General features: G+C 43.6%; 2 protein-coding genes across 2 annotated transcripts; one reads left to right on the top strand and one right to left on the bottom strand.

The window, feature by feature from the left end:
* The first annotated feature begins 382 nt into the window (after window positions 1–382).
* Window positions 383–7,886, top strand: stmn4l (stathmin-like 4, like). Its single transcript, XM_047581590.1, has 7 exons — window positions 383–476; window positions 1,616–1,677; window positions 1,768–1,863; window positions 3,413–3,618; window positions 4,391–4,546; window positions 4,638–4,655; window positions 6,663–7,886. Exons 2-7 carry the CDS (start codon window positions 1,665–1,667, stop codon window positions 6,669–6,671), a joined length of 498 nt encoding a protein of 165 aa, XP_047437546.1. The 5' UTR covers window positions 383–476; window positions 1,616–1,664; the 3' UTR covers window positions 6,672–7,886.
* Window position 7,887: 1 nt separating this feature from the next.
* On the bottom strand, window positions 7,888–9,236 carry il17a/f1 (interleukin 17a/f1). The gene is made up of 2 exons (XM_047581592.1): window positions 9,027–9,236; window positions 7,888–8,471 (listed from the first exon to the last, which is right to left on the bottom strand). Exons 1-2 carry the CDS (start codon window positions 9,215–9,217, stop codon window positions 8,225–8,227), a joined length of 438 nt encoding a protein of 145 aa, XP_047437548.1. The 5' UTR covers window positions 9,218–9,236; the 3' UTR covers window positions 7,888–8,224.
* Between the last annotated feature and the right edge of the window lie 2,944 nt (window positions 9,237–12,180).

Consider the following 12,180-nt stretch of genomic DNA (forward strand, 5'->3'; position numbering starts at 1 on the left):
GGTTCAGACCTGGTTCAGACCTGGTTCAGATCTGTCCCTCGAGGTCACAGCTGATCAGGTCTCCCCGGCCACTTTATTAGGTACACTAGTGAATGCATTCTAATATAACAGAACGTCCTGCTGCTTTAAACACAGTGGAACAAACATAGAGACAAATGATTTGTTGGAATAAACAGGCTTTGTAAATTAAATTAAATTAAATTATATTCTTTTCTCTCAGTTTGATTCTCTGTCATGTTTCCAGTAAAATCTGATGAAGAGTGTTCAGGAGGATTCCTCTGGAATAAACCTCCTCCTCTCCTCCCCTTGTACCCTCTCCTCACATTCCTCCTCCTCCTCCTCCCTCTGCTCTGCCGGACCAATCACAGTCCAGTATGGCTGCCGGCCAATCAGAGGGCTGCGTGGTGATGTCATGCTGCTGTGTGGTGCTGATGCTGAGCTGCAGATCTTCAGAGCGGAGCAGAACGTGGCAGCAGGTGAGTTCATGCTTCAGCTTCTAGATTCAGACGAGGCTGAAGAAAAGCAGCTCAGACTGATTCTCGTCATCTTCTTCTTCTTCTTCTTCTTCTTCTTCTTCTTCTTCTCTGCATCACGTTTCTGTTGTTGCTGCATCTTTTAGTTCTTTTGTTTTTCTCTTTGATTCTGCAGCAGCTGAAGCTTCTTTCTGGCAACAATGACATCATCTCTCAGAACACACACACACACACACACACACACACACACACACACACACACACACTCACACTGAAACTAGAGGCAGATAAAACCTTCAGCTCTTTGTCTTTATGCTTCATACGTGTTTGTCTCACCTGCTTTTAGATTGATCATGTTTTTGAGCCGGTGGGTTTAGTCCTGGAGCTGCTGCAGGTTTAGATTCTTTCTCCTCTTTCATGTTTTCAGTTCTTCTTTGTGCCGCAGTTAAACCAGATTATCTGCGTGTTTTTAAATGATTACCAGAACGTGGTCAGCGTCACTTTTCTTTTATTATATTCAGATGTTTTTAGCCTGAGAGCAGCTGCAGGTTTGAACGTTTCGGTCTTTTCTGTTTTTATTTAATGTTTTATTTCTTTTTTTATCTTTGAGCGTCTGCAACGCTACAACTGAGCTGTGTCTCATCACTGACTGATCAGTGACTGCAGATGTTAAACACAAATGTTCTGTTAGTCAGTGGTGATGAATTAGAACCAGAACGTGATCAGCTTCACTTTTCTTTCATTAAATTCATTCATTTTTTTATCTGAGAGCAGCTGCAGGTTTGAACGATTTGTCAGAGTTCTTTGCATTTATATTTAATGTTTTCATCTGAGGAGACAGGTCTGTGTTTTCCTGCAGACCTTAAACATAACTGGTGGTTTGCAGATGTTCAGGGGACGAACAGTAGCAGAACGTGACCAGGAGCAGTTCAGCTTCACTTTTCCGTCTCATTTCATCGTTTAGTTTCTGAATCTTTCTCTTGTCTCTGGATCTGAACTCGTCGTGTCTGATTCTGTCTCTGGAGAGATTATTTTAAACTCCTGAGGTGAAGCAGAGCGAGAACACAGTGACTCATACGAGCTGAGCAAACTGTCGTGGGATGAGCTGCCTCGTTACTGAGCGTTTGTGTGTTTGTGCTCAGGAACAGACTCTACCTCACCACAGTGTCTTTGACGGAGAGCAGCACCAGGATGACTCTTCAAGGTAAAACCTCCTGGCTTCTCCTCGCTCCTTCTCTGGTTTGTGGCTCCGCTGCAGATTTTTCTTCACATGTTGTGTCTGGTTTTGTTGCAGCCTACAGGGAGAAGATGCGAGAGCTCCCCCTGGTTTCCCTCTTCTGCTCCTGCATCCTTCCTCAACCCAGGGAGACGCCGGCCGACACGAAGGAAGGTGAGAAGCTCCTGGAGGAGGAAACACGCTTCACTTCACTTTAGTTGTTTTGGCTCAGATGAGCCAGAGCTTCTGTGTACGTAGGAGGATCAGGACAGAAATGACAGGAGGTAGATTCATTTTCATCGTGCACTTTGAGGAAAAAAGTTGAAATATAATGTAGAAGAAGTGACCTCATTCATGCAAGCTGAAATAAAGAGTAATAGTGTTAAATATAATAAATTAATAAAAAGCAGTGGCCCTAATACAGGGCAACCATACACTGTTATTTTAGAGCACAAGAAGACTTTCCCAAACCTAGATAATTCACTAAATAAATAGTTGGCTAACAAGTAATTTAACTAATGTTAGCTAGTAGTAACAGTTAGCTAAAACATGAATGGTTGTTTACTGGTTATATACAAATAGTTAACTAAATAATTAGTTACCTGGGTGATGAACAAAATAATTAACTGAACTGATATAGTTGAAAGACTAGCTGGCTAGTGATGGACTAAATAAAAATAGCTAGCTAACAAGTAACTTTAGCTGGTTTGGTAGCTATGTTAGCTAGTGATAATTGTTAGCTAAAGTAATGGATGAATGGTTTAACTAATAATACCTTATAATTACCTAATTAATTAAATAATTGACTGAACTAATAAATACTTAAAAGCTATCTAGCTAGTAATGGACTAAATGTTAAATGCTAGTCAGATAAAGTGAGTTATGCTGTTAGCTAGCAGTAGCTAGCTAGCTAAACTGAATTATTAAGGGATGTTAATAGAGCAGAATAATAAAAAAATAATGTGAAAACTTTCTTGTTAGTGAAACTCATATTTCATCCTTTGAACGCACCTGAACTACATTTACCAACATTTAACCGTCCACAGGGCTCTCAGAGAAACACACGGAAATTCAGCCCCAGAGGTTTATTGTAGGACAGAAGAAAACTGTTTCATTGTTTTTTCATTTTTAAATTTTTCCCGAGTTAAATCCAGATGAATGAATGTCTCATATCTGGTTCTGGTCTCATATCTGGTTCTGGTCTCATATCTGGTTCTTGGTCTCATGTCTGGTTCCTGGTCTCATATCTGGGTTCTGGTCTCATATCTGGTCCTGGTCATACTGGGTTCTGGGTCTCATTTGGTTCCTGGTTCATTCTGGGTTTGTTCATATCTGTCTGGTCTCATATCTGGTTCCTGGTCTCATATCTGGTTTCTGGTCCTTAAACTAATGTAAACATGTATTTGTCACATTACAACATCATCAACATCATCACATTAGAAACATTAGACAGTGTTCTTCTTCATGGTTCCTGATAAACCAGGTCAGAGGGGGACCTTGTAGACCACATTAGACCCTGATTAGACCTGACGATGTTTCCTGGATCTTCTCTGATTGGCTCAATGAAAACCACATGACAATAAACCTCACTGAGAGGAACCAGGAACCAGGAACCACGTTACCACATATGGTTCCTGGTCCATGGAGGGTTCAGGTTCCCGGGGTCCTCGTTCCTCATGGTGGTGTAGAAGGTTGAACCTGTTCTTATGTTGTGTCTTTGTAGGCGTCGTGGACCTGAACCTGTGCAGCATCCGGGACATGGAGGTGATCGAGCTGAGTAAGCGGGCGAGCGGCCAGGCCTTCGAGGTCATCCTGAAGCCGCCCACCTTCGACGGGGCCCCCGAGCTGAGGGCCACCACGCCACCTCGCCAGAAACCTTCGCTGGAGGAGATCCAGAAGAAACTGGACGCCGCTCAGGAGAGGAGGAAGGTGAGCGCGGCTGGAGTCAATTAAATGTTTGATTGATGCTTTTAACGTTTATAGTGAGGACCATAGTTGATTATGAGTCAGTTAACTACATTTAACCACTTTAAAAGTGTCTTTAGAAATAACCTCATGTTATTAATATTGATACTCAGATTACAGCCATGTTAGCAAATTAGCAGTAAACACAGCTGAAGCTGAGTTTGTCCTTAAAGCTCTGTACTAAGAGACGAGACAAGAACATGAATATCAGTAGATTTTATGACGTTAGATCCAGTATTTGTTGTGATAACTGAGTTTTGATGAAAACCGTCAGTAGATTCAAATATTTAATCGCAATTATTCGTCATTGATTTCAGAGGTGATGCAAATGAATTTCTTAAAGATGTACCTCAAAGAGTTCTTTATCAGATCTTTAATCCTCTAATTACTGATAGTGATTGATTGTCAAATATGCAGAAATATTACTACAAGACATCTCTACAAGATAAAACTTTACCACAACAAAAACGTCTTCTTCAGGACAACATAGCCAGTGGCGATAAATAGAATTTGCTTCATAATCTCTGGCTTCAACCAAACCTTCCAAGAGGCTCGTGGCCCTGAAACAGATCCCTGAGGAACACCACCAGCTGCTTTACGTTTCTCTTGCAGCCAGATTTCTGACTGTAAACATCTTTAAATATCAGATCGACCGAGGACGTAGCGACAGCACTAAAACAAAACGAGCCACGCTGAAAACAGTGTTGATGAGTTGTGTTTAAACACCCCCCTCTAGTGTCAGGAGGCGGAGCTGCTGAAGCACCTGGCTGAACGGAGGGAGCACGAGAGGGAGGTGGCTCAGAAAGCTTTGACCAAAGAACGTCAGGAGCACCGAGCCGACGCCGACAAGGAGCAGCGACGGATGCACCTGAACACATCACTGCAGGAGGAGGTGGGGAGGAGTTCTTCAGTAACATTCAGATTCAAAACCTGGTTCATGGGAGCGAATCAATGACAGCGATGTTTCTGTTTGTGTCTTTCAGGAAAAGCACAGTGTGGAGGTGAGGAGGAGGAGGAGGAGGAGGAGGAGGAGGAGGAGGAGGAGGAGGAGGCTTCGGGTTTAAGGACTAATTTGGTATTTTGGGGCTCGGCCTCTGTTTCAGAGGGAGTTATTCTCAGTCGTCCAGGTCATGGTTTCCAAGAAGAGAAACTGGACTTGTAGGGTTCAGAGAAGATGTTTCATGTGAGCAACTTCTTCACTTCTAAGAAACTGGAGAAAGTTTGAGGTTCTGTTAGGAAATGAACCAGTTTCTGGTTGTTTACAGAAACAAGTCCAGGTTTCTGGTGGTTTTTACCCACAGAGTTTCCTGTTTAAACTTCAAACTTCCTCCCGTCTCTTAGAGCTAAAGAACATACTCAGGAGAAACATCTTCAAGAAACTCTACAAGTGACTTTTTAAATGCTTTTTGAACAGATCCACATTCAGTTCATCAACACAGAACTAAAATATCTCTTGGGTAAACAAAATGGCCCATGTTTAAAGTCTTGAGACTAAGCTAAGCTAAGCTAAGTTAAGCTAAGCTAACTACAACTTATCCATAAACGCTAAACAAAGACAAATGTTCGTGTAGAGTTTATTGAAGATGTTTCACCACTGACCCAAGGAGCTTCTCCTACTCTACACATCCAGGGTTCTTTCTTTAGCATTTTTAGATTTAAACCAGGACCTGTACAGCAAAAACAGCATTACTAAAAGTAAGCAAAGTGTTCTTATATTCAATCAAATTATCTTGCATTAAGAAAAAAAATTGCTTGATGAAAATTCTTAAAATAATCACACAGTTATTGTCTCTGAGCCAAATATAAGATGCATTTATTTGATTGTTTCCTTTTTGTTCTGTGTGGATGAGTGAGACCCTTCACACACTAACCACAACTGGACTTTACATCCGGTATTATCTCAACATTTCACCTTAAAAATTTAAAAATATTATATATGAGTGTGGTCTCCATGGACCCTGGTCTCCATGGACCCTGGTCTTCATGGATCCTGGTCTCTGTGGACCCTGGTCTCCATGGACCCTGGTCTCCATGGACCCTGGTCTTCATGGATCCTGGTCTCTGTGGGTCAGACTTCAGTAACACTGTGTCTGATTAATTAGTGATGAACTAATAAATATCTTCTAGATCAGAGACTAGAAACCACCCTGATAGTAACAACATCATCCTGAACTCATCCATCCACCCCTGGTCTAGACCTGGACTAGACCTGGACCAGACCTGGACCCAGAGTTGCTAGAAACACCACAGAGCTCACATGTTCTCCAAAGGTTCTGGTGAAACAGAACCAGGTCCACTCTCCATCTGGACATTAGGATCAAACCAAAGAACCCAAAGTTCCTCCACGTTGGGTTTTTACCTCTTAAAGTGAATCTGGCTTCCAAAATGCTACTGATTCACTACAGGAGGCAACGTTCACACAATTCAACCTTTGGACATTTTATTTCTCCTGGACGTCATCACATTCTACCATTGAGCTCATTATACGATCCAGAAGAAGATGGAGATTTACACATGGAACTCCCCAGGACCCCAGCCACCAAGGCTACATGCTACATAGCAATGCTAAGCTACCAGCCACCAAGGCTACATGCTACATAGCAATGCTAAGGTACCAGCCACCAAGGCTACATGCTACATAGCAATGCTAAGCTAACTTTCACTACAGGTTGGCTGCACTCTGTTTATTATCTGTAGTAGCACCATTAGACCTCTAGATGGAGACTAAAGACCATGTGGTTCATAGTTGATGTAGAATCATGTGACAACAACCTGAATAGGTTCAAATATCCATGAGGCTGAATAAGTCCTGGTCAATGTGTCCAAAAATGTGGTTCTGAGAAAAGAACTTGTGGAAGAAATCATTTAATGACAATAAGATGATGTGCTGTGATATGAAGTGGTTTTACAACAGACAAACAGACCAAAAGTATGTGGACAGGCCTGTAGGTGGCTGACGTGTTGAGGTGAGTGTGAATCCTTGTTAAACTCTCGCCCTCTGCTTCCAGGTGTCCTGATGGCCTGATCACAACACAAGCTGAACTTTATTTGGAGCCATTGTGGAGGTCTGATGAGCTGATTGATGCGCTGGGAACTCGGCACTGCTCCGACTGGGAGACTGAAAGGAAGTGACTCTGAAAAGAGAGAAGAAGAAGAGGAGGAGGAGGAGGAGGAGGAGGAGGTGGGGGAGGACTTCCGTGGTGTCCGTCCTCTTCACCTGTCTGTACAACCAGGACTCTTTCATTGAGACGAACTCTTTGTAATGAGGATGCAGCAGATTCGTCATCATTAGGTGGTTTGCAGGAGTTTTACTGTGCTTTGTTGCCATGCCAACAGTGCCAATGTGTTTGTGTGTGCGATTGTGTAAAACCACCCAAATCTGAACCCGACCCCCCGGAGGATGCAGCAGTATTCACCCGAGACCCTGAATGAGACGGTGACCTCTGGTTTAAACCACAAAGCTCTTTACTGACATCTGGTGGCAGGAGCAGGAACCGCTGGTTTAATTTATCCATTAAACTGAGAGCGACAAACCAAGTGCACGAAAAGTCTGTAAAAACTGGAGACGTCTCACTGGCAACAAGACGCCAATAAAACCACAACCAGAGTACGTCCAAATATTTCTGAAGACAAGTCTGAGTCAGGAAGTCAGAGACTGAATAAAATCAGCCAGAGACACAAGTTCAGATGAGTTCAGAGACCGACACCAGCCGGGGACATGTGAGACATGTGTCCACGTCAAAACCAAGAGACCCCAACAATAACCAACACAGAACACGTTCAGTGACGTCTGCGTCAAGTCTGTTTAGAATCAGATCCAGACCAAACCAGAACATTACTGCCCCAAACACCAACCGACCAGATCTGGATCAATCAAAACCCCAACGAGACACGACAATGTGATTCAAATTATATGGAACCAAGTCTGGAAACTCCCCGAGCAGATAAAAAGAGATGAAACGGGAGCCGACTGAGTCCAGCTCATAGTGAACATGTGATTTTGTTTCCTGAATGAGGCACAACAAACAGCTAGCTCGCTCCCCAGGCTAACATTAGCTCGCAGGGTTAAGGTATGAATGGATGAATGAGCGAGTGAATGAATGAGTGCACAGTGTTTACAGCTGCTTCTCTCTGGCCGCCTCATAGTGAAGGGTCAGGACGTGACGATGATGACGATGTTGTACAGAAATCACATTATATTTTAAATTCACAAATAAAACATTCACAGTTTAGGTCTTTGTTCGGTTTGTTTTTATTGCGTTAACCTCTGGACTATAAATACGTTACAGTGACACCTCCAATAAATACCCGCGCATCAGAAAACACTTAAATAAAACCTCTTTAAATAATATAAAAAACATAAATAAACCACAGTGTGAACAGTGTGCGTCCGGTAGCTTCTCCTGTTCTGTTTGGAGCTGAAAGGAAAACGACTCCGAAATATTCTAAAACATCTCACGGCCACAAGGGGGAGACAGACGCTCTGCGCGGCCCCTTTAAATTAAAACCACAAACAAAGAGTCAGTTTCAAAAATCAGAACATGAACTGGCCCCTGAAGCTGGTCCGGGTTCATTCCTGGACCTGGACCACGGGTCGGACGCAGGTGCAGCCCACGGCGATGAGGCGGAACTCCAGGCGGTAGTGGTAGCTGTGACCGCCCCCTGGTGACCGGACCCGGCGCAGCAGCATCATCTGGTGCATGATGGGTCTGGACTCCAGGCTCAGGTCCTCGCGGCCCTCCGAGTCCAGGCAGCCCCGCAACAGGCAGCGGGCCTCGTACAGCACGTGGGGGAAGAGGGTGTTGTCGGTGGAGTTGCTGAGGACGGGAAGAGACGAGGGACAAAACGAGTTAGCGCCACACGTGTCAAACTTAAGGCCTGTGGACCAAAAGTGGCCCCCAGAGGGTCCAATCTGGTCTGCAGCATGAACTTACAAAACAAGACTGAAATTTATCAATGAAATAACTTTTATCCCTAATTCATCCACGGGTTTAGAAAGAAGACACAGCTGAGACCAGGACAGATTACACTGATTCATATTCACTTCTCTGAAGATTTAGATCAGATTTAACTTCACTGTCGTTCCACATGTTCAGGCCCAGATTTACATCATTTACACCAGAGGAAGTGGCCGTTAAATAAATGATAAGCAGCAGCCACCTAATGATGCTAAGCTAGTGTGGTTATGGCTCCGTGGCTGAAGCTGGTAAATGATATTTTATTAAATGTAAACATTCTCCTAATTTCCTTGTTCTTCTTTACGCTGAAACCAAAGGAAAGACTCTGGAGTTGTCGTCATTCTGTTGTGTTTCTGTTGAGATTAAACTGGTGTGAACGTGGCCCCTGAGTCCAGCTCCTCTGGTCCGACTCACTTGTAGATCCAGGGGGAGATGGATGCGTTCCCCAGGGGCCTCAGGTTCCTGCTGGGAACCACGGTGCTGGCGTCGATCTGCAGGGGGACCGTTTCTACTGCGGCACCGTTAGGGGACCTCCTGTGTTTGGGCACGGCTGCCACCTCCGTCACCATCACCACCATCACCACCATCACCATCATCACCATCATCACGGGGCACGAAGCCTGAGGACCGAGAGGAAACGTCTAAAGGTTTCTACTAGAACCTCAATATTTAAAAACAAGAGGAAATAAAGTTTTAGGTTTTAAAAAGTGGTTTAGAGGCTGGTTCCACGCTGCAAAGTAACAGATATTTATATTTGCATATATTTTTTAAATTTTATAACATAACCCACTATTTTTCTTTAACCTGAAATAACCACAGAATTTTTATTAATTGAAAAAGTTCACATCCATCTCTGCCTGGAGACCATGGAGGTTTTAAAAGAATCTCCCTGCGTGGATGATTCCACCGTAGCTCTCACATCTTCCTGCTTCACAACCTCAACGAATTAACCCCTAAATACGCATTTAATTCACGTTAGTGGTTAAGGTTCGTTAGCAGCAAACAAATAAATAAGATGTAAAAAGAACAAACAAAGAAACATTTCCACCGATAAACCAGACTCATCTACTGCAGCTGCAGCCGTCGCTCAACAACATCCAAGTAAAAATGATTTTCACATGTTCTTTACTAATAATTAAAAAAGTCCCTTCATGGCGTCACATCACGTAAAAAGAGGACGATAAAAAGTCTGGTTCTGAAACAAGAACGATTTAAATAAGATTTCACAGCACATCGGTTCATTTAAGTGTTTACGTGCTGTGTTTTATTCCCAGTCTGTTAAATATTGGACCCTTCAGGCTTCCGTACGTCCACCTGGTGTTTGCTTTGTCTTCTTCGTGTTCAGCTCTGGTTTCTTTACTCACCGTGAGTTTGGAGGTTTTCTGAGTGAACATGCTGCTGTCGTTCTGTTCTGATCCGGTCTACAGACGGGCTCCGGGTTCAGGTCTGAGCAGGGGTCTGGTGGCTCCTCGTTCTGGAGGGGTCCAGGTGAAGCTCAGGTTTTTATCCTGACTTCCTCCGGTGATGTCAGCGTCTTTCTGTTGCTCGATGGCTCTTTGATGTTCTTCTGTGAAACCACAGCGACCAGGCTTCATGACGGAGCCGGATCACCGACCCACTTTCTGCCTCCATATAGAGGTCAAATTATTGTGCACACAGAAAAGTTGCTGCATCTTTTCTAGGTCGTCTCATCTTCTACGGCGTCTCCACCTTTAAACATGATTTATGTGTTTGCTCTGAACGTTTGCGCTGGATGTGTTCACAGTTTGTCACATTTCCCACAGACTCTTTCTCCGATTGAAACCTGATCAAATAAAACGTATCATCACTGACTCATCTTCACTGATGATCGGTATCAGGGTCATCAGGTCCAGAGGAGTCTTCTTTTCTCGGATGTCATGAGGAAATAAACCGTTTCATTATGGGCACGTTATTGGCTCGACATCGATGCTTCTGCTGGATCTGAATGAGAGTTTGTCTCACTACATGAGATGAAACTGTTTCATGATGCTGATGGTCAGAGTCATGTCTGTTTTCATGTGTATTATTTTTTCATTCCGACACTTTATCATGTGTCATGTTTTTCTTTTCTACTTTATCTACAGGCTGTATATATATATATACACACAGATACACATCGTATGTTTATATATTTAGTTTAGTTGTTTCAATCCTGTAGAACTGATGATAAAGTTAACACTGAAGGAAATGGACAATTCGAACCAGATCTAGTTTGTCCTCGTAGTCTCGTCTCTTTTCCCACATGGTTTTACTTTATAAAGCGTTTTTCTACCTACAAAGGTCCTCAACAGTCTCTTTTACAGTCAGAGACACATCCACCCATTCGCTCACACAAGCACACACACATTCACACACCTGGGGGTTCAGTGTTTTGCTCAAGGACACTTCGGCACATGTGACACTCGGAGGATGGAACCACTAACCCTTCGGTTCATGGACAACCTGCTCTACCTACTGAGCCAAACACATGACGAGTTCACGGCTGTTAACCATGAATTAATACAGATTCAGAAACATTAAAGTGTAAAATGTGCTGCCGTCACTTTACAAAGTCTAGATCAAGGGTGTCAAACTCATTTTAGTTAAGGGGCCACACTCACACACTTCAATCTCTCGGGGGCCAGACCAGTAACACAATAGCTTATTAACTTGTAAATAATGACAACTCCTAATGTTTCCCTTTACTTTAATGTAAAGAAGTACAAGTACATGTAATGAACAACTGTAAATTTATTATGAAGTGCAAGGTGCAAGTGCAATTTCTTATTTTATTGAATATTTTCAGCTGTTATCTTCAGTGTAATTTTTGCAAATTCATCCCACGGGCCAGTTTTGGCCCCCGCGCCTTATGTTTGACACCCCTGGTCTAGATCATCAGACACTTACACGCTGTGAATTTACTTTAGTGTGAGGACTCGTCTCTTTATGTGTTCAGCTCTTCGCTGTGCGACAGAGAGAAACTTTGATTCCTTTGTGAGTCTGGTGCATGTGAAGACAATAAACCTGACTCTGATTCAGATCTCGACTTTGACATCACTTCGACCTGATGCAACAGGAGAAAACCCTGGGGCTCAGTTGGGTCTAATCTGGTCTGATCTAGCTCAGGGCCCCCCCAGTGTCTCTGGGCCCCGATCACTCACTGTTTCCTGCTCGGCTGGATTTGCTGCGTTGCTTGTTGTCTGTTGTCATGCGATGCAGGATGCGACTGTGTGACCTGGTTTTTTCGTCGTGTTGTGACTCAGGTCGGTCCAGAGTGCAGCATCATCACTTCAGGTACGTGGTGCCTTTAGCCGTTAGCTCCAGCCCACGCTGCCAGCTCGGCTCTGACCTGGTTTGGCTGATCGGACCGATGCTTATCAGCTCACTGCTCCCGGTTTTTTACAACGACCTTTTCTTTGTGGTCTAAACTGTTTGAAACAGCCTCAGAAAGGTGTCACCACATCACACACAACTGTCTTTACTGTCTTCACTGTCTTCACTGTCTTTACTGCACAACACAAGTTGCACAGCGCGATTATTTGGACTCAGCTCTGTTTTTATCGAGAAC

This window comes from Mugil cephalus, chromosome 3 (assembly GCF_022458985.1).
Source record: "Mugil cephalus isolate CIBA_MC_2020 chromosome 3, CIBA_Mcephalus_1.1, whole genome shotgun sequence".
NCBI lineage: Eukaryota > Metazoa > Chordata > Actinopteri > Mugiliformes > Mugilidae > Mugil > Mugil cephalus.

Coding starts and splice junctions, on each gene's coding strand:
- stmn4l (XM_047581590.1), top strand. Junction 1,864..3,412: donor GCCGGCCGACACGAAGGAAG/GTGAGAAGCTCC, acceptor GTGTCTTTGTAG/GCGTCGTGGACCTGAACCTG. Junction 3,619..4,390: donor CCGCTCAGGAGAGGAGGAAG/GTGAGCGCGGCT, acceptor ACCCCCCTCTAG/TGTCAGGAGGCGGAGCTGCT.
- il17a/f1 (XM_047581592.1), bottom strand. CDS start 9,217: ATGATGGTGATGATGGTGATGGTGGTGATGGTGGTGATGGTGACGGAG. Junction 8,472..9,026: donor ATCTCCCCCTGGATCTACAA/GTGAGTCGGACC, acceptor TCCCGTCCTCAG/CAACTCCACCGACAACACCC.